This window comes from Boleophthalmus pectinirostris, unplaced genomic scaffold, assembly GCF_026225935.1.
Source record: "Boleophthalmus pectinirostris isolate CB_2022bp ecotype Guang Dong unplaced genomic scaffold, ASM2622593v1 HiC_scaffold_5, whole genome shotgun sequence".
Lineage (NCBI taxonomy): Eukaryota > Metazoa > Chordata > Actinopteri > Gobiiformes > Gobiidae > Boleophthalmus > Boleophthalmus pectinirostris.
In genome coordinates this window covers 21,766,242-21,784,000 of record NW_026571404.1, presented here as the reverse complement: position 1 = coordinate 21,784,000, position 17,759 = coordinate 21,766,242, and the positions used below count along the sequence as shown (strand labels likewise).

Sequence of the window (17,759 nt, the reverse complement as noted above, 5' to 3'; positions counted from 1 at the left end):
GCATGCTTCCTCCGAGCCGCATTCCCAACACCGTAGATCACAGTCCTCACACCCTCCTGTTAGCGCTCACATATACAAACACACACCTGCTGGGGCAAGGCCGTCTGGAAGAGAATTACAACAGTCTAATTTATAGCACCCAAGGGAGGCCAGAGGGCAGGGGACCCAGACTGGCCTGACCAAGTTCACTTCCTCTGTTCATGGTCCCAGCGATAGACTCCACAATGAAACACCAATAACCAATCACCAAATTAAGACATCCTTTTCTTACCTTCTGAAAAAGGCCAGATTTACTCTCTCATCTTTAGCTACTCTTGTTTACGTAGAACTTGGAGAACTCAAGGTAAGTGTGTGAGAATAGGGTTAAAGCCGAACTCAGTCCTGGAGCTCGCCTCCATGGCCTCCTCATTTCCTCCAGTGAGAAGCCTCTGTCATCCGTCACTCGAGCTCAGGCAGCGGCACAATAGCAGCGTCTAGGCCCTGGCTACTGACACCACCACACTGGGCGGCTGATAAGACTTACCTTCCGGGACGTGAAACAACTGAGAGCAGCAATGAACACAAAGCGCTTTGGGCCTTTGCCATCACCTCACCAAAGGATCAAGGAAAGAACATAGACTTGCTCTTTTAATGGAAATAATGTTTATTTTTTTCCTCGTTGTATTTTTAAGATCTTTAAAAGATTATACCAGTGTATCACTACATCAAAGCCCTTTTCAATGCAAAAATAAGATCTTGCAAGAGGGGTGCCCATCACTATCTTTTGACCAAAGTAAGACCATTTTTAAAAACAAATACACAATGTATGCACTGTACAATGACACTGTTGAATTTGCCTGAAAACAACAACTTGCCAGAAAGGCAGGTGTAATCTATTTAGAAAAAGCAAAAAGTACACATATCTTTTGAAATGGATTATGAAAAAGTATAATTTTAAAAATATTATATTTTAAAGTTATGTAAAAATATATAAAATAGAAAAGAAATACCACTTACTCTATATCACAGGAGTGAATCCTTCCTATCTAATATTCCAAGAGTATAAGCCATGCATGAAAAGTTATGTCAAGGCATTGAAAAGACATTGGCAGGGAAACTACAGAGACAGTCAAGCCTATTATTTTAGTGGGTAACTGTAGCCTAGTAATAATCAAGTCATCACGACTCATGACTTAAAGTCCTACATTGTCTAACCAGCAAATATATTTGGACTAACCATATATGCTACACCTGCCCTTTTGCAAAAAGACATTGCTTCAACAAGTTGGAGTGCCATAGATAGGGAGTGAAAGGAGGCATGAAGAAACTTGCCCAAGACTTTATGGCAACACACTAAATCCATTGGCCAACATTAAAGTCATTTAAAGTAATTGTTTATAACAAACATGAAGTCAGTGCTATCTAGCTCATCGGTATAAATGAAAACACTGCTCTCGTGCTCAGCAGTTCTGTGGCCTATCAGCATTGACCTCTAATGGGGGTTTGACCTTACCTCTCTTATCTCACTGATTTTGAAATGAAGATGATGTATTGGAGAGTCACATCCAGCATCGAGTAGCTCCTTGACACTCGCTGTGAGCCTGGGTTTTGTTACAGGCAGGAAACAGACTCTTCCGCTCCGTAAACACGCTGCTCCGCCGAACACTTTCGGGTGGCCGATGGCACGCGAGACGCCGATGACGGTCACTGGGCAACTGCAAAGGTATGGCCCGCGCGCTGGGTGCAGTCTACTCTACATACAGGAGCAAAGTTGCAGGCCAAACTCCGAAAACTTTACATTAGTGATGCATATCGCAAGCATGCAAAAATCGATGTCATAATATACAGCCAGACGTTAAAATGGGTCCTAAAAATTTTTACACACATAATAGCCTAATTATCTTAATCTTTCGTTTTGCAAATCCAATTTCTTGTGTAACACATTATTCCATATCAAAAAATGTCTAAATATAAGCCTAATATTTAGGCTATTTGTTTAAGGCAACTTAAATGGCACTTTTACGCCCCAGTTAAGCTTCTATCGTTTTGAAACCAACTAAAAAAATCTTTAACGTAGATTATTTATTAATTTATTTTATTTATTATTATTATTATTATTATTATTATTATTATTATTATTGTTTGTTGTTGTTGTTGTTGTTGTCTTTATTTCATTATAATTTAGACTAGTTAACGTGAGCTTTTATTGCTCTTAACCATGCATTTCTCCACAAGCCGCATTTTATCTTACCACAACAGGAAGCAAAGATAGCGTAAAAACTGAAGTGATGGGGAGATCTGTCTGGTCGTGGCTGGTGTCCATTAGACACCAGCTACATTGATAAACGCATTTCCAATACACTGCAATTTATAGCACAAAATTTGTGCTCAACCATACGGCCCACTATGTCTAATAAACGCAGCTACAACAACAAAGATATATGAGAATTCTCATCGCTAGGCCTGTGTTTTGTTATTGAGATACACACAGTGTATGGAGACGGGAGAGGCAGAGCGGACCCTCCCTGAACAGCGCGTCACTGGGGAGAGGACAGCATCTTGGCTGACCCAGCTTTTCTCAGATCACTGCTCTGAGCCGACCAAACTGGATCCACCTCTCGATTACACACTCACGCAAACAGATGAGCAGCTGAAGGTGGACCTTGTTCAACTGACGCACAGCCGATCAGGCGGCGCACAAAAGCTTTACGCCCGAGCACGTTACGCACGTTTCGGCATATTCTTACAACCTGGATACGCCACTCAAGGTATTAGCGATTTGACTGAATATTGTCTGTCTTTTCTATGTAGTGGATGTGACAATGCTCCCTAGTCCGATCATATCCACCACGCCTTTCTCCGTAAAAGATATCTTAAAGTTGGAGCTGCAGCAGCAATCCCAGCACCAACTGCAGTTTATCTCGTGCCTGGGTCTCTCGGGAGCGCTGGCTCAGCCGGGGCCCTTCATGAACAGACCGATCCGGTCGCACTCACCTCCGTCCTGCATGCTAGCCTCAAGAAACAGCCCGAGTCCTAACAGCCCCAACCTGTCAGAGTGTGACGACCGCATGTACCTGAGCGCCGTGAACGCACAGGAGTCTGCTTTGTCGGTAGATATCTTCTCCAACCCAGGAAGCAACCGCGCACACTCCACCGAGCTCCAGCTTGACATAGAGCAAGAAGACATAGATTCAAGTGAGTAAGATACTTTAATTACACCGGTGTATTAGGCCTTGTACTTAAACGCTTATTTAGATGGTTAATTATTTGAGTACCCTGAGTTGGAAGCCTCTTCAGCTTGCGTAAAAACGCATAAAATTGTCATGAATCAGTCCTGTAATTTTTTATATTAATATTTTAACATTGTAGGCATAGTATACAAATAGCCCATATAAACAGCTATGTGTCAATGCATAATTTACATATAGCCGATATAAAACAAACAAGCTAACGTGCACAGATTCTGACTGATCCAAAATAAATGCTTGCATATGGTGCATTATTCTAAAGAGCTTGGTTTGTTTTCACATTCCATCGTCAGTGTAAATGAATGAGTTAGACTGAATGTGTTCAGATCATTGGGTTCAATGTGTTCAGAGCCACTGAGTGAGCCCAGTTTAAGGTCAATGGAAATTATTTACCTTGTTCTAAAAATGTAATCTGTGCAAATTGGGATTAGAATTTTCCCCCAAACCTCAGAACGTAATCTTGTAAAGAGTAGTCTAATATATAATAATGTAATACAAATACTTTAATTAATAGAAGTCCAAAGGTAGCCTATATAACTAAACAAATTTAAATAAGAATAATTTGATAAAAACCCGTTTGGTCCAATACAAGAGTTGAGAGAAAGAAAGAATTGCAATAGCCATATTTGCAAAACACATTCGCTGAGATGTCAGTAAGGCGTGTGCTGATGTAAGTGGTTTGTCCCTGTGCCACAGAGAGCTGCGCAGCGCTGCGGACCGACAATGATGACCCAGACCCCGAGAAGCCGGTCTCAAAACAGCCACGAACCCGGAGGAAGCCGCGCGTCCTCTTCTCCCAGGCGCAGGTGTTCGAACTGGAGCGGAGATTCAAACAGCAGCGCTACCTCTCAGCACCAGAGCGCGAGCACTTGGCCAGCTCCTTAAAACTTACCTCCACACAAGTGAAAATCTGGTTCCAGAACCGGCGCTACAAGTGCAAGCGGCAGAGGCAAGACAAAACACTGGAGATGGCAGGTCACCATCACCATGTACCGCCACCCCCGCGCAGAGTAGCCGTGCCAGTGCTGGTGCGTGACGGGAGGCCGTGTGTGGCGGGCTCTCAGAACTATAACAGTTCGTACCCTCCGTATACCTACAGTTATCCGACATACAGCTACAGCAATGCGGTCTACACAAACAGCTACTCCTGCACCTACTCCAGCCTACCCACCCTGCCGCCAACCAACACTACCAACGCCTTTATGAGCCTGGGCAACTTAGGACAGGCTCAGACGCAGAGCCCACAAGGTCCAGGACCATGCCAGGGATCACTACAAGGAATCCGGGCCTGGTAGCGCACGTGCACCAGTGATGAACTATTTTGAACTATCGCTACAGACGCGAGCATGTAGGCCTTTATGTTCATATTTAGGGGAAACAATAGTGTTAAATAAGTATTTAGCGACTGAACAAAAGACAATCATTTGAAACTGTACGCCAGGGCCTATGACCCTCAGACTGAGCCATGGAGCGCGCTTTTCTCTGAGCCATGTTATAAAAGTAACAGCGAGTTATTGTGTGAGTGGAAGTTCTCGCTACAAAAACTGTCAAAAACTGACTTTATGGAGACATGAAGTGTAACCTTTAAACTAAAAAATAAAGCTATAGTCTACTAGCCAACAAGGCCTTCTAATGTGATAGGCAATCCTGTTTTTATTTTGATTTGAGATGCCTCAATGGCTAGAAAACCGATTTAAAGCGTTTTACCAAATTAATTGGTGGCAATAACAATGCTATTTTTGTGTGAGCATATCAGATTGTTTTATTAAACAAATAGGCCTACGTAAACTAGTGAAGTGCTTTTGCATAACGGGAAAGTGAAATATTGGAAAGCACAGGCCATTATGTGGCTGGTAGGAGGAAATTTCGATCCATAAATCTCTGCATTGGTCTCAAACGGTGATGTTTAGTTTGGAGTCTCAGACGAATATTTCTTTTCTGTGAGAAAACTTGTGGGGAACTTTGGTGAGACAAGATCCAGAAACAGAGGATCCTCTGAGCCAATGTCCGGTCAACTTTTTGAGATGGACATTAACCAGACCGTCTCATTCTCAGGACTCACACGGCGAATTCATGCGCCACTATAAACTCCCGATTTGTTCTTCTTTCAAAGGGGTACAGAATAAGACTTAATAAAATATGCCCATGGTTTGGACAGGTCGCTCTGTTTAGTGACAAATGGGTTAATAAATAATAGTAAATAATATAATATTCTCGGTTAATAGATAATAATATAGGCCTAATATAACATAGAGCTCTGACACGTGCGCTAATTGGTTAAACCAAACATGCACCCTTGGGCTGATGGCTGACTATAGGCTGAGGAGAACACACTTATTAATGGAGATGAATGGAAACGTAAACAGAGTGTTTGTGTGGAGACTGCAGTGAAGGCTTCTCTGGCCATTTCCTGTGGCTCCTGCAGCGGTAGGACATACCTGTTGTCAGCGTTAAGTGCTGCGAAGCCACTCGTGTAAATAGTGCTGGCGACAGCGCGGCGATGCCTGAGGACGCAGCCTGGACATGGCTGCCCTGACAAGCTGTGATCGCTATCTGCCGCGTCCAAAGATAGCAGCTCAGTCTTTGCTTAGACATGGTCTCGCCTATGAGCACCAGTGGACCTCCAAATGGACCTGAGCAGATCTTGAATTGAAAAAAAAATAAAATAAATAATAATAAAATAAAATACAATTAATACAAATAAATGAGTGTCACTCAAGATCAAACTCACTTATTATTATTATTATTATTATTATTATTATTATTATTATTATTATTATTATTATTATTATATATTATTATATTGTAATAATATCAGTATTATTTCTTATTAGTAATAATAAAGTAGAAGCCTAGGTAGGCCTAGTAGTAAGTAAGAGTATTAAGTAAAAGAAGCCCATCTTTGAAAGACTGAATTTGTTTTATATGTCTAGACTAAAATGCCTATCTCTGTCATTACTCAATTTCAGTTAATTCAAGTGTACATTAGAAATGTTTGCCCACATAGGGGCGCTGGTGAACTGCTACAAAAACTTGATGACGACGAAATCTTTGCCGAAAGTTGTGTGTTAAATATGAGTATCAAAGAAGTGAGTTCAGACTATCAGACTTTTAGGCACGAAAGCCAAAACGTGATTCCCAGTTCTAATGGAATACAAACCACACATTTTAACAAGTTACCTATGCTATATGACTCGGTTACCAAAAACAAGCCACTTAATAAGCAGCTTACCTGCTCATCTCAAACTGTGTATGACACATGCAGTTGGGCGGGACAAAGGAGGGTCTTTAGCAAGCCAATAAAAGTCAGGCTTGAATGGTAATTACGTGGAATATTTTATTAGACTTGACAGTTTTCTTCTCACAGATGATGTTGTCACTTTAGCCTGGACAGTTACCCTAATTCACTGCATGCAAAAGAAAGAGACATCAGTGAATGAGGTAGCCTATTCATTATGACTATGACTTTTTCAACATTTTCGATTAAGCACATCCTCACCCCTGAAGATGAAGATGGAAAGAAGACCGCGGAAAAAGACGCAGAAAACTTCGCATAGAGAGGAGTTCGACTTCTTCACACGCGCTCCACGGGATTCTCTCCAGAGGAACCTGCAGCGGAGAGGCCGCGCTGGAGGACCCTGCAGACGCAGGTGGTGAGTAGACTGTACTGTTTGTTTGAAGTTTAGAGATTTTGCTGTAGACTGTTACAGGACAGTCACTCACGTTTGTGTGGTCAGCGCCGATATAAAAAGTCATCTCTGTATTTAGTTTAAGCCTAGACTTGCTATGATCAATTATGTTTTGTTGAGGCCAAATTGTAGGATAGTACTTCTATGACTGACCGCGACTTCACTGTGTGTGTGTTATAGACCTTCAGTTTTCGTCTGGGAGTCTTCAAGATGGAGAGCATCGCAGGAACACGCTTATTTTATCCACGGAAACACAATCCAAGCCGGGATCTAAGAAACGCTCCAGAGCGGCCTTTTCCCAAACGCAGGTGTATGAGTTAGAGCGCCGCTTTAACACGCAGCGGTACCTCTCCGGACCCGAACGGGCCGACTTAGCAGAGGCCCTAAAGCTCACAGAGACGCAGGTGAAGATCTGGTTTCAGAACCGAAGATATAAAACCAAACGGCGGGAGACCGTGACCGAGTTTGGCGCGTGTTCACCCCGGAGAGTAGCGGTCAGAGTGCTGGTGAGGGACGGCCAAGAGGCACATATGATGACCGTGCCAATGTACAATGCGCACCTACACTCTCAATTCTACCAGTGTCACCAGTGTGCGCACTACTGCCGCCAAACCTTGAGTCCTGAATGGGTGCAGTACATGCTAAACTCTGAAGTAAACCACCTCCGACGGGAGGATTCTTGGTTTTAGTGCTTTTCTTGATTGTTCACCGGGAATATTGTGTTCTGATTGACCTATGTTTGTTATTTCGGTCTGACCAGCATTTAAATATAAATCTAGCTTGCAGCAGGGGGAAAAAAAAAAATCAAACAAAACGAGCTGTGTGGTTCAAATAGTAAATGTCACATTAATAACATATTCTCATTCAGCCTTCAAGGTTTGAATAGGAGGAGTTTTATTGTTCACTAATGGGTGGCGTTGTAATTTAACAAAGCTGTGAAAGGGTTGCAACTTGTAGCCCTACTTCAAAGTTTCATAAGATATAATTGTAATTATCAAATATGCAGTGAAAACCGATGATCCAAACCTAATGTCTAAAATTAATTTAAATATGAGAAGACTATGGTAGAGAATACCATAATTAAATTCTACCAAGGTAGTATATTTAAGTACATTAACAAAATATGTATGCTGTATGTTTAGTCTTTACTTCACAGTCTATTAGTTATTTTATACTTATAAAACAATTTCAGTGAAGTTTCCTCTATGAACTGCACAAAAGCTATTAAAGATGTTTGTTTTTTCTTCAAAAGAATGAAGAATTATTTCAGTAATCCAAATTATCTGGATCATCATCAGTTATCTGTTATATTATTTATACTGAAATAAAATGTAATTAGTATTAATTTTAAGAATGTAAATAACATTCTTTGAGTTACATGAATCAAATACAGTCAAAATCAAATCCTTGAAATTGTGCATCTTGTACAGTCACAATCACATAAGCACACAGTGTATTCAGTCTGTCCACCCATGAATCTCCCTATAAAACTTAACAAAGCATCTAATCATTGTACAAGTGTTCTTTAGAGTGAGAGGAGAAATGATTTCCTGTTGTCTTTGAGCAGAGGAATGTTGAGGGTGAGGCCTGTAAAGTAAAATAACTGTACGTACCTGATCTGTGCTTGGCTGCACTTTTAAAACCAACATCTATTGACTACATTCTAAGGTCTGCTGAGGAGCAATTATGAATTTATTTCCGATCAGCCTTTTGTGTCAGGAATTATTGTCAAGAGGCCTGTTGATTTTACTAATGCTCTCTTAATAAAAGTGCTGCCTGCTTTGAGACTAAGTGAAAATGATTTATAACAAAATGTATGGGAAACACCTCACAACAGTGCCATGTGCACCAAGCTAACTCTTTACTCGACAGAAGAAATTATTTGAATTTTTTTGACAGCACAAGGTAGTAGTGTGTTTTCCTAATGCATTTGCTGGACTCTTAATCCTACCCAGAGGACTATTTAGGATGGCTACAGAAACTATTAGTAGATGGTATCAGAGTTTGGAGGAATGTAAACATTTACAGTGAAACTATAAGACTGGGCTCCCCTTGGGCAGCACACATCCATCAGCGTGACCCCATCATCACTACAGTGATATGCATTATACTGTTGTACACAACATGAGAGATGTGGAGAGGCTCATTTCACTAAATATGCTGATTCATTTTCTACATGGTAACAGTGTTATCACATCAGACATTTGCCAACACTTGCTTCGTTTGACAAATCCATACCACTGTACCTCAGAGTCTTTTATAGGCGTGTGCTTCGCAAAGCTGTGTGCAACTCAATTAGTCACAAAATAACTTTGTCGTGTGTTTATTTTGCTGTTTCTTTAAAAAAATATACAGTCCTCAGAGTTGTGCCTATACATGTAAAAAAGGTGCTTGATTACTTATAAAGCTTTACTTTAAATGTTAAGGTTTTTAGTATTGATAATATTAATAATCATAAAATCATGTACAAGAATCATAATTTTGCTAGAGCATAAAACCTTTTTAATAACCTTAATAATCACAGAGCTTTATATCTGACTCTATATTGTATCACTTACCATATCCTGTTCACTAGAGGCACTGGTGCTGTGTGCAAACACCCTTGGCTTCTCCAGGTATGTGTTAGTGTGAGCAGGAGCAGAGGTCAGTGGGGGGATTATAGGGGACAGAGAGATGAGCCCACCCAGAGTCCAAGCACATCAGGATCCCTGTCTGCACTGGCCATTAGGAGAGCTTTACTGAGGAGTCTGAGCGGATTTACCTATTATGAAAAAAAAAAAAAATTAAATAAATAAATATAGAAGAGGAATATGTTTCCTTCGTAAAGCATGTACATTATTTCATTATTATGTAGAACAGAGCTTTCTATATTCTCGTGATTGTAAAATGTCCAGTTTGAGATTCACACTCATTGTGAATATTTTTATTATTCAGTGATGATACCATAAATTACACACAATAACAGTATCTTAGTTTTTGTCATGAAAAACATGCAATAAGAGAAAAAAAAACAAAAGCAGAGTATTCAATCTCCAGCTGCCATTTGACTTCTCTGTCACACTGGAGCCACTATGTCTGTGCAGTGAAGTGCCTTAAAAGCGACTGGCCAACACAGCTGTCATTTACTGTTTCATACAGTGCTCTATGAAAAGAGGGGTGATACAATTCTGAAGCTCCCTGAGCTAGAAAAAGAGCAGGGCTGAGGTGCAACTTTCCCCAAGTCCACTTGAACCACTGTTCGCCTGAAAGGTTATTATGGAAAGCGATGCCCCATACTGAAGCATAAGACCCTGCCTACCGCAGTTTTAAGTACCTTGGAGGTTAAACTTGAGACCTATGCTTTTCAGTGTGTGGCTGGGAACTTCCCTTTGAAATATGTCCATTTAGCACCTTAACAGTTCATGTGTTCACAAATGAGGCTATTTCAACTTCACACTGTAATGTAAAATAGCTGCCCTTTAAAAATGGGCAGGAAGTCTTCCAAACTACTACTTTGCACATCCCGCTCCCATAAAGACAGAAACATACTCCCCAAAAACTGGTTGCTGGAATTCAAATGTTTTAATTAGTGCTGATAGGAGAAGATAAGACAAGCAGTGAGCAGCTCCTATCAGAAAACCGATACAGAAGTACTCAGGCCCCACTTACACCTCTCAAACCTCCCTACAACTCTCCCTACTCTGTCTATACAGTAGTTTCAAAGCATTTTAGCTGTATCTGACTCCAATAACATTATCAATGCAATTAACTCTTCTCAATGTATTGCTTCAAGTCCTAGGTAGGATAGTTCTGATTAGGTTGAACAAAAGAATAACATAGACAACATTGTGAGAAGCAAGCAATATACCATATTGTGTATATTTGGTAAGCATGTGCCATTTTGACAATGTAAAATAATAAATCAAGAGTATGACGAGAGATGTAGTTTAGACGCAAAACTGGACAGATGCTCCAAGGCATAGCACTAACTTTCTTGACAGGAAGGAAGACAGCTTTCTTTCAAGATCAAGTTCAAAGGGCAGGAGGCCTGTTTCTTCAGTGTCCCTGACTGCACCTGTGTTCATCACGTGCATGTGCACGTGCATGTGCACACCCACAGGAGTAGTAGTGTCCCTATGCCTCCATTGCACTGACAGATACCTTCACATTTAGTCTGAGGCAGTGACTGGAGAGCTCCACTGGGGCTCCATAGCCTGTGTATTTGTGCTAGGTGTTTGGGAGAAAAAGACTTTGGTCTCATTTTGTCACAACATCTGGACAGAAGGAAGAGCAGAGGAGAGAAAGTACTGCACACCTGCATTGATGTGTAACAATACTGCAGTTCATCACACTTCAGTCCCAAAGGCCCCAGGCATCATTAGACAAGTGTGTGTTTGGGTTTAACCCCTTTGATCATGATTGAATTAGCCCTAAGTACGTTTCAGTCTGAGGTCTACGCCTTCTGCAACAATGGAAGCATCATTGACCAAAAATGCTTTTTTGGTCATTTGAGGTCTGTATCCTCAGATGTCTTTGACTGACTTTGTATCATCTCTTTACACTGCTCATGTGGTACATTTTTTCACTTCTCAGGTTTATGAATAAGATATAAGTATAGCATTATTTTATTGTATTATATAAGAACAGACTTGAGCCTCAGAGGCAAAGCTCTGACTAACTCATTGGAGCAGCTGTTTTTTTGAGTGAATATGTATGTGTTCATAATTACCTTGTAGCCTTGGTGTTGGTGGTGGGAAGAATCTCTTCTCTCCAGCTTGTTCTGTAAGTGTTGACAGGACATCTCCCCCGCATCACTCTCTACAGCACGAGTGGAGACATTCAAGCCACAACTGGTACAGTAGGCTACATGCACAATGCTTTGTTGTTTTAGTACACGAATTACAAAACATGTAATTCATGTTTTATCACTCAGAGCAATTAAAGTAAACCACAAGACAATATTGATTGTTTAAATCTCAATTTAAATTCCTGAAAAGGTTCCTTTTTTACAGTCCAGATAAATGGAGATGATTGCACGGGGGAAGGGGGAAATATGTGTCAACCTAGACAAATAACCTTTAAAAAATGAAAAAGAAGCAGATAGTAGGGTTGGTTGGTGAGAGTTAGTTGAAATACAGAGTGTCGTATTAAGTTGGTTCCTCGCCTCATCCATTAGATTATAGTGAGAGAAAAACAACAGTTGACTGTTGCACCTCTCACCAATTCAAACTGATCGCTGCAATCATCATTTGGCCTAAAATATGGAGAGAGAATGACAAGAAAAGCAACCTGAGATTCATAAATGTCCAGATAAGAACAGCACACAGGCGCACAAGGTAGTCCTCCAAGCATTCACATTCCTAAGTACCCATGGTGTAAGCAGGGTTTGTGTGTGCAATGGAGCCTTACAGAGCTTTTGTGCTTGGACTTCAGGTTTGATAGCAATGGATTATAATATACTAGAAACTGCAAGGGTAAACAAATCTGGTCTAACAGCACCTTATGATAAATGGAAAATGATATGGAAAATTATATGTTTTCAGGATAGATCATGATATAACAATACAATTTTAAAACAACTGAGCCAGTTTAGCAGACAGTCCTTTTACTTGGTTACATTTAAAGTAGGTTACCACTCAAGTACAATAATATTTGTAAATTGATACAATTGGCAGCCAAGAGAAGCCATATTGTCAGGTGCAGTCTAATAATAATAATCATTACTGGTAGTTGTTGTAGTTTCTATGTACACTTATTTTCAATATTTGTTTTACTCTTGCACAAATAATTTCACCCACGTACCTTTATTTCCATGATGGCTTTATTGTTAATTCAGAGTCTTTATGAGAGTGTAATTGCGGGCTTTGTATTGAGTGGCAGGAAAAGGGCAGGTAGCATCAACAAAGTTAACAAAGGATTTAATTTCATTAAAACTTTAAGCACAATAGCGCAGGAGCTGAGAGAAAATAGATTCAGAACAGCCATTTGTCTTGTTGTGTCTGTTTATTCCGGTGCTTTTTATATTTGGTCGGCTAAAGTTAATGAGTTAATGCACAGGCTGCCAGATGGGAGTACGCCAAAAGGAAGTGCCTTTGTCTATGATGACTCATACAACAGTTTGGAGATCCTACATTCTATATTGGTCATTTTTAAGTGTCCTCAAAGAAAATTAATTTATAGCCATATATTAGCAAATAATATATAGAACATAAGGATAAACTTAGTTCAGAGTTCTCAACTGTGGCATAATCAATAAGCTTTTCACACCTTTAACCAGTCATTTTTCAATGTATTCTTAAGAGTTATAGTTTCTGATTAAAGACACAGAAGAATAGGGCATGGCTGCATTTAAGCAATGTTAATGGATTGTGGGTCAAAGTTGAGTTTGCACCTGGGGTTAAGACTAAACAACTACACCCAAGCAACTTACTGTATACTACTGTTTATTTGAATGCACTCATCTCTGTGCTCACCCACTACAAACCCACTGAAGCTCAAAAATAATTATAAAAAACAGATCAAATCCACTGTGCATAATTTATTAAGCCAGTGCAATTCAGTGTCAGAAACAAAGATGGCTGAAAAGAATGACAGCTTCAAAATTCCGCTAACATAGGATACAAAGTATATGAAAATTCAGTAGTTGTTCACAATAGTATCTTCGCAATTAATTATAAGCCAAAGAAACCACTGTAACACTGCTGTAGGTCCTGCCAAATACAGGCATAAAGGGAAAAACGGCATAAAGATTCCTCAGTCATTCCTATTAGAGAAAAACATTTTCAATGTTTTGCATTCACACATTGTGTTGCATTAGCTTTCTCTGTTTAATTTTATACTATTTAATTCACATTTACATTAGATTTGTAAATAACAACAGGCTTTGGATTTGTCTGTATTTACCACAAAAACTAGAGGTTCAAACCGTGATAGCAAAGTTAATACACTAATATAGTCTATTACTGCCCTCTGCTGGAACAATATACAACTATTAAGCTTGTGCGTGTTTGATATTTATTCAGTTTGAACAAATGTGCGTTTAAAATGGCTTATAGACACCAAAAACCTAATACTGTGCAAATGATTTCTTAGTCAGAAAAACTTATTCAGGTTTATGTGAAACGGTGGTGCCTAACATGTTTTCATTGGCTTTACCTGAGAGAGGAAGAACAGGTAATGCAGATTACACTGATGAACAGAAACTGGTTTACATCTCTGCCTCCAGATGTGTCTGTGTTCTCCTCTTGTTATGTTGATGTTTAGTGAGTCCATACTTGAAGAACTCATAAACTGACCAGCTGATTGCTGTTGAGGGCATTTGGTAAATGACTCTCGCCTGTACACCTTTGAAGAAGCCCTTCAGGCCACCCAGCCTATAGACCGTCCGGAAAGCATGGGCTAAGCCTGAGATGTGTCTGTGGGCACCTTGGCCTTGACCAGGGCCTTGGCCAGAGGACATGGAGCTGACAGCCAAGGATTCCTGTGTGTTGAGCAGGGTCTTGCACACATCCAGAGGGGTGGTCACTGCCGCTGCGATGGCACCTGCCAGAGCACCTGACAGCATGTGAGAGGAAGGGTTGTACTGTCTGTGAGGGTTGAGCCGCTCCTGGAGGTACTCGTATGTCATGAAGTGGAAAGCCTGGAAGGGCACGTTCATAGTGAGCTGAGTAGTGTAACTGCGGTAGAACGCAGCAGCACCCTCTTTCTGCCACACAGCACCAATACAGTCCAACACGCCCCTGTATGGAGAGTTGTACATCTGCATGCGCTGCTTCACCACTGCAAATAATAAAGAGATTATGGCATGACAAAAATTAGAAACATCTTTCTCTAAACTTCTGCACTAATTCCCAATGGATACAAAGAACAAACACATAGCAGCATCCCACTTTTTCTTTTTTTTTACAACAAAGATTCAGTGTACAGTTTATACACCTAGGGGTATGCATCATCTCAGCAACTACCCTAACACGCCTATGTGTCCCTCTTTTAATCACTGACAAGAAGGTATGAGTATTATTATTATACCTTCAGCAGGATTCATTATTGCATCATGAAGCAGTGTGGCCACACAACCAGCAGCTCCTTAATAAAAAAACAAAAACAAGTGGTAAAACACAAGGAACACAGTTACACCTATGATGTGGATTCTACAATAATCTATTGACTGGATGGAAACACCAACTTATCATATTTATGTAAGAGTAAAAAAATGTAATAATACAGGTATTCATGTGGGAAAGAAGACTTACCCATCTTTCTATTAATATTAATTAAATAGATTAAAAGAAATGACAACAGGTAGAGAATATATGGTTATATTAGGTCGACTAAGGTCTTGGGCTGAACTGAATGTGTGATACTTGTCACTTGAGCCTGGTACTTTGTTAGTGCATCAACAACTTGGCCCTGAGATGGCCCAACGGATTTAATAACCAATGTAGGACAGGCAATACCTGCTCTATAAACAGAAAAGATTTAGTCAGCAGCAGATTGTAGAAAGTGCATGGCCATGTTTGCTCATACTGTAGTATTGTGTAGTCAAGTTAATAGACAGATGTCACAGATTTTGTGTACTTCTTGGTGTATGGTACCATTAGCCAAATGACTGTTAGCTCCTGGGTGTATGACATCACTGAGAGTCCTTTTGAGTTTCTCATAGCTGGCAAAGTATAGAGCATGGGCAGGTCCTGCCCCTATAGCTGTTGCATTCAGCCCCCTCATTGGCCGCCACAGCCCCTCTGTAGCTATAATCCGTCGAAGAGCATCCATCACATTTCGATATCGAGCGGCTGGTTCAGGCTGAAGGCTCTGCATGCGTGTCTGAAAACAAGAAACAATTATAGAGCAGAGTCAAAATGAAGCAACACAATTTTGTATTGCCAAAATGTGGTGTGGGGCATTGTATGCGTTGTTTGTACATGCATAATTCAGTCAAAAGTAATGTGGTATTACAGGATCCAAGGTCTCAAGAGGACAGAAATAGTGGTCCTGAAAGTCTTTTGCTCCACTGACTCAGCAGATTTTCTCACCTTCTTTTGATACACACGCAGGCAAAGTTAAGAATTTGTGTATTTAAATGACATAGTCCATCCATAACAAATTACTACCACACATGTGCAACATACAAAACTGTTCTGAAAGTTACTTCACATATGGCATGCAAAAGATCATTTATGCTTTTGACTGCAGTCTGCAAATGTTACAGTGACATTTAGCTTCTTTGTGTTTACAGGTGTATAAGATATGGATGGAGAGAGGGTATTAAAGTCTGACAACTGACAAGAGCAGCTGGGCATGCTACGCTTGTGGATGAGATGTTCATGACCAAATAAGATCTTTTGAGTGGCTTTTTAGGGGTAACTGGTCAAAGTGGATCTAAAGAAATTGACATTATAGTTGGCAGCATTATGCACTAAACGTATTTGGCATTCATTTAAATTTTTAAAAACGTGATAAAGTAACCCTTAAATAGGCATGCTTTCATTAAGTCAATGAATGATAATGAAGGGAAACGAAAATAGATGTTCATGAAATAGTTTAATAATTCATAGGCTGACAACTATTACACAGTATTTGAATAAGCAGTATGAGGTTTGTTTCCACAACTCCATATATTTCTGCTTTAAAGGCATGGAAAGCCATTTCTTCTTTTTTGTCAAAAGATAGTAACTTCTACTCTTATCCGATGCAGGTTTAGTTGCAGTAACCTCATTTGTTTTGTTTGTGTCGGGTATACTTTTACCATCTTAATCATCTATGTGTGTAGTCAATGGATTATTGGATCCTTTATTGATTTAAGTGCACGGCACTTACAAAGTAATGTGGTGGCATAGTTTATGCTTTGAGTTACTGAGCACTGGCACTAGCTGACCTTGTCCATTACCAGCAGCATGTTAGCACACCGCACACTTGTTAGCATGCTATGCTAATAAACATGCTGTATTGGAGTCGCTGGGCCTGATTTTGAAATGGTTTATATGATCACAAGAGATTGGAGGGAGTATCTCAGCCACTTTACGGAATTACCTTGACACAGTCAACAGGAAACATAAGACAGTGCTCCATGATCCCTGCCACGGCTCCAGCCAACATGTGAGTCCTTGTGGAAGCGCCCTGTGGCAGCCCCTCATAGTCTGGCTCATGGTCCTCGGTTTGTTCTGTTGCAACACGGATTATATCAACAGTCTGAATTTCCGTCTCCCCACCGATTCGGGGTGTCAGAGACCCAACAATGCTTTCCGAAACTCCCCAAAACCTGCCTCCGAGCAAACGGACTTCTGCCCCTGCCGAGGCACCAGCGACCCCTGGGTCCCAGCCTGGCGACTCCGCTGTCATCCGCCGCTTCCTCACAAATCCATCAGTTTCCATGTGAGCACCACAGATATGTTCGGTCCAAAGACAGTGCGTCGTGAGATTAAGGTCTTACATTCCTCTTACAAGTTAAAATCTTCAGCTCCCACTGTCACAGCTCAGCAGGGGAGGCCCGGGAGCCGCTCAAACATCCTGCAAACTCGCGCAAGAGGCCGCGACCAGGAAGTAAAGTCTGATTGGCTACAGTGGTAAAACTGCGGGCTGCTATTGGATGACACACATGCTACTCACTCAAGACGCACCAAAGGACTTCAGAGACAGAACATAGACTGTATACATGACTCCGACACATGATCAAAGGCTATAAAATAGAGAATAAAGAATAAAATAGGCAACTTTCCTGCAAAGCTAGAAGGGTTATTTATTAATATTTCATAGACTACCTAGACATGTCTTGGTCCCTGTTTTGTTTATTTATTCACTATTTCTTACATGTGTTGTTTTAGGTGTCAAACGTATTGTCTAATCTTTGAGGTAGCCTTATCTGATC

General features: G+C 40.6%; 3 protein-coding genes across 4 annotated transcripts; 2 read left to right on the top strand and 1 right to left on the bottom strand.

Annotated features, from left to right (window-relative positions):
- Positions 1-2,651: 2,651 nt before the first annotated feature.
- nkx2.3 (NK2 homeobox 3) lies at positions 2,652-4,841 on the top strand. Its single transcript, XM_020921327.2, has 2 exons — positions 2,652-3,174; positions 3,924-4,841. The coding sequence occupies exons 1-2, from the start codon at positions 2,802-2,804 to the stop codon at positions 4,520-4,522; spliced, it is 972 nt and encodes a 323-aa protein (XP_020776986.1). The 5' UTR covers positions 2,652-2,801; the 3' UTR covers positions 4,523-4,841.
- Positions 4,842-5,750: 909 nt separating this feature from the next.
- nkx3.3 (NK3 homeobox 3) lies at positions 5,751-8,596 on the top strand. Its single transcript, XM_055162973.1, has 3 exons — positions 5,751-5,842; positions 6,741-6,880; positions 7,097-8,596. Exons 1-3 carry the CDS (start codon positions 5,751-5,753, stop codon positions 7,603-7,605), a joined length of 741 nt encoding a protein of 246 aa, XP_055018948.1. The 3' UTR covers positions 7,606-8,596.
- A 4,822-nt stretch (positions 8,597-13,418) lies between these two features.
- Positions 13,419-17,434, bottom strand: slc25a28 (solute carrier family 25 member 28). 2 transcript variants are annotated; one of them, XM_055162868.1, is made up of 5 exons: positions 17,158-17,434; positions 16,925-17,055; positions 15,490-15,718; positions 14,924-14,980; positions 13,419-14,674 (listed from the first exon to the last, which is right to left on the bottom strand). In XM_055162868.1, the coding sequence occupies exons 1-5, from the start codon at positions 17,264-17,266 to the stop codon at positions 14,103-14,105; spliced, it is 1,098 nt and encodes a 365-aa protein (XP_055018843.1). In that variant the 5' UTR covers positions 17,267-17,434; the 3' UTR covers positions 13,419-14,102. The 2 variants fall into 2 exon arrangements, with proteins under 2 accessions (XP_055018843.1, XP_055018842.1); XM_055162867.1 differs by having other exon boundaries at positions 16,925-17,434.
- Positions 17,435-17,759: the final 325 nt, after the last annotated feature.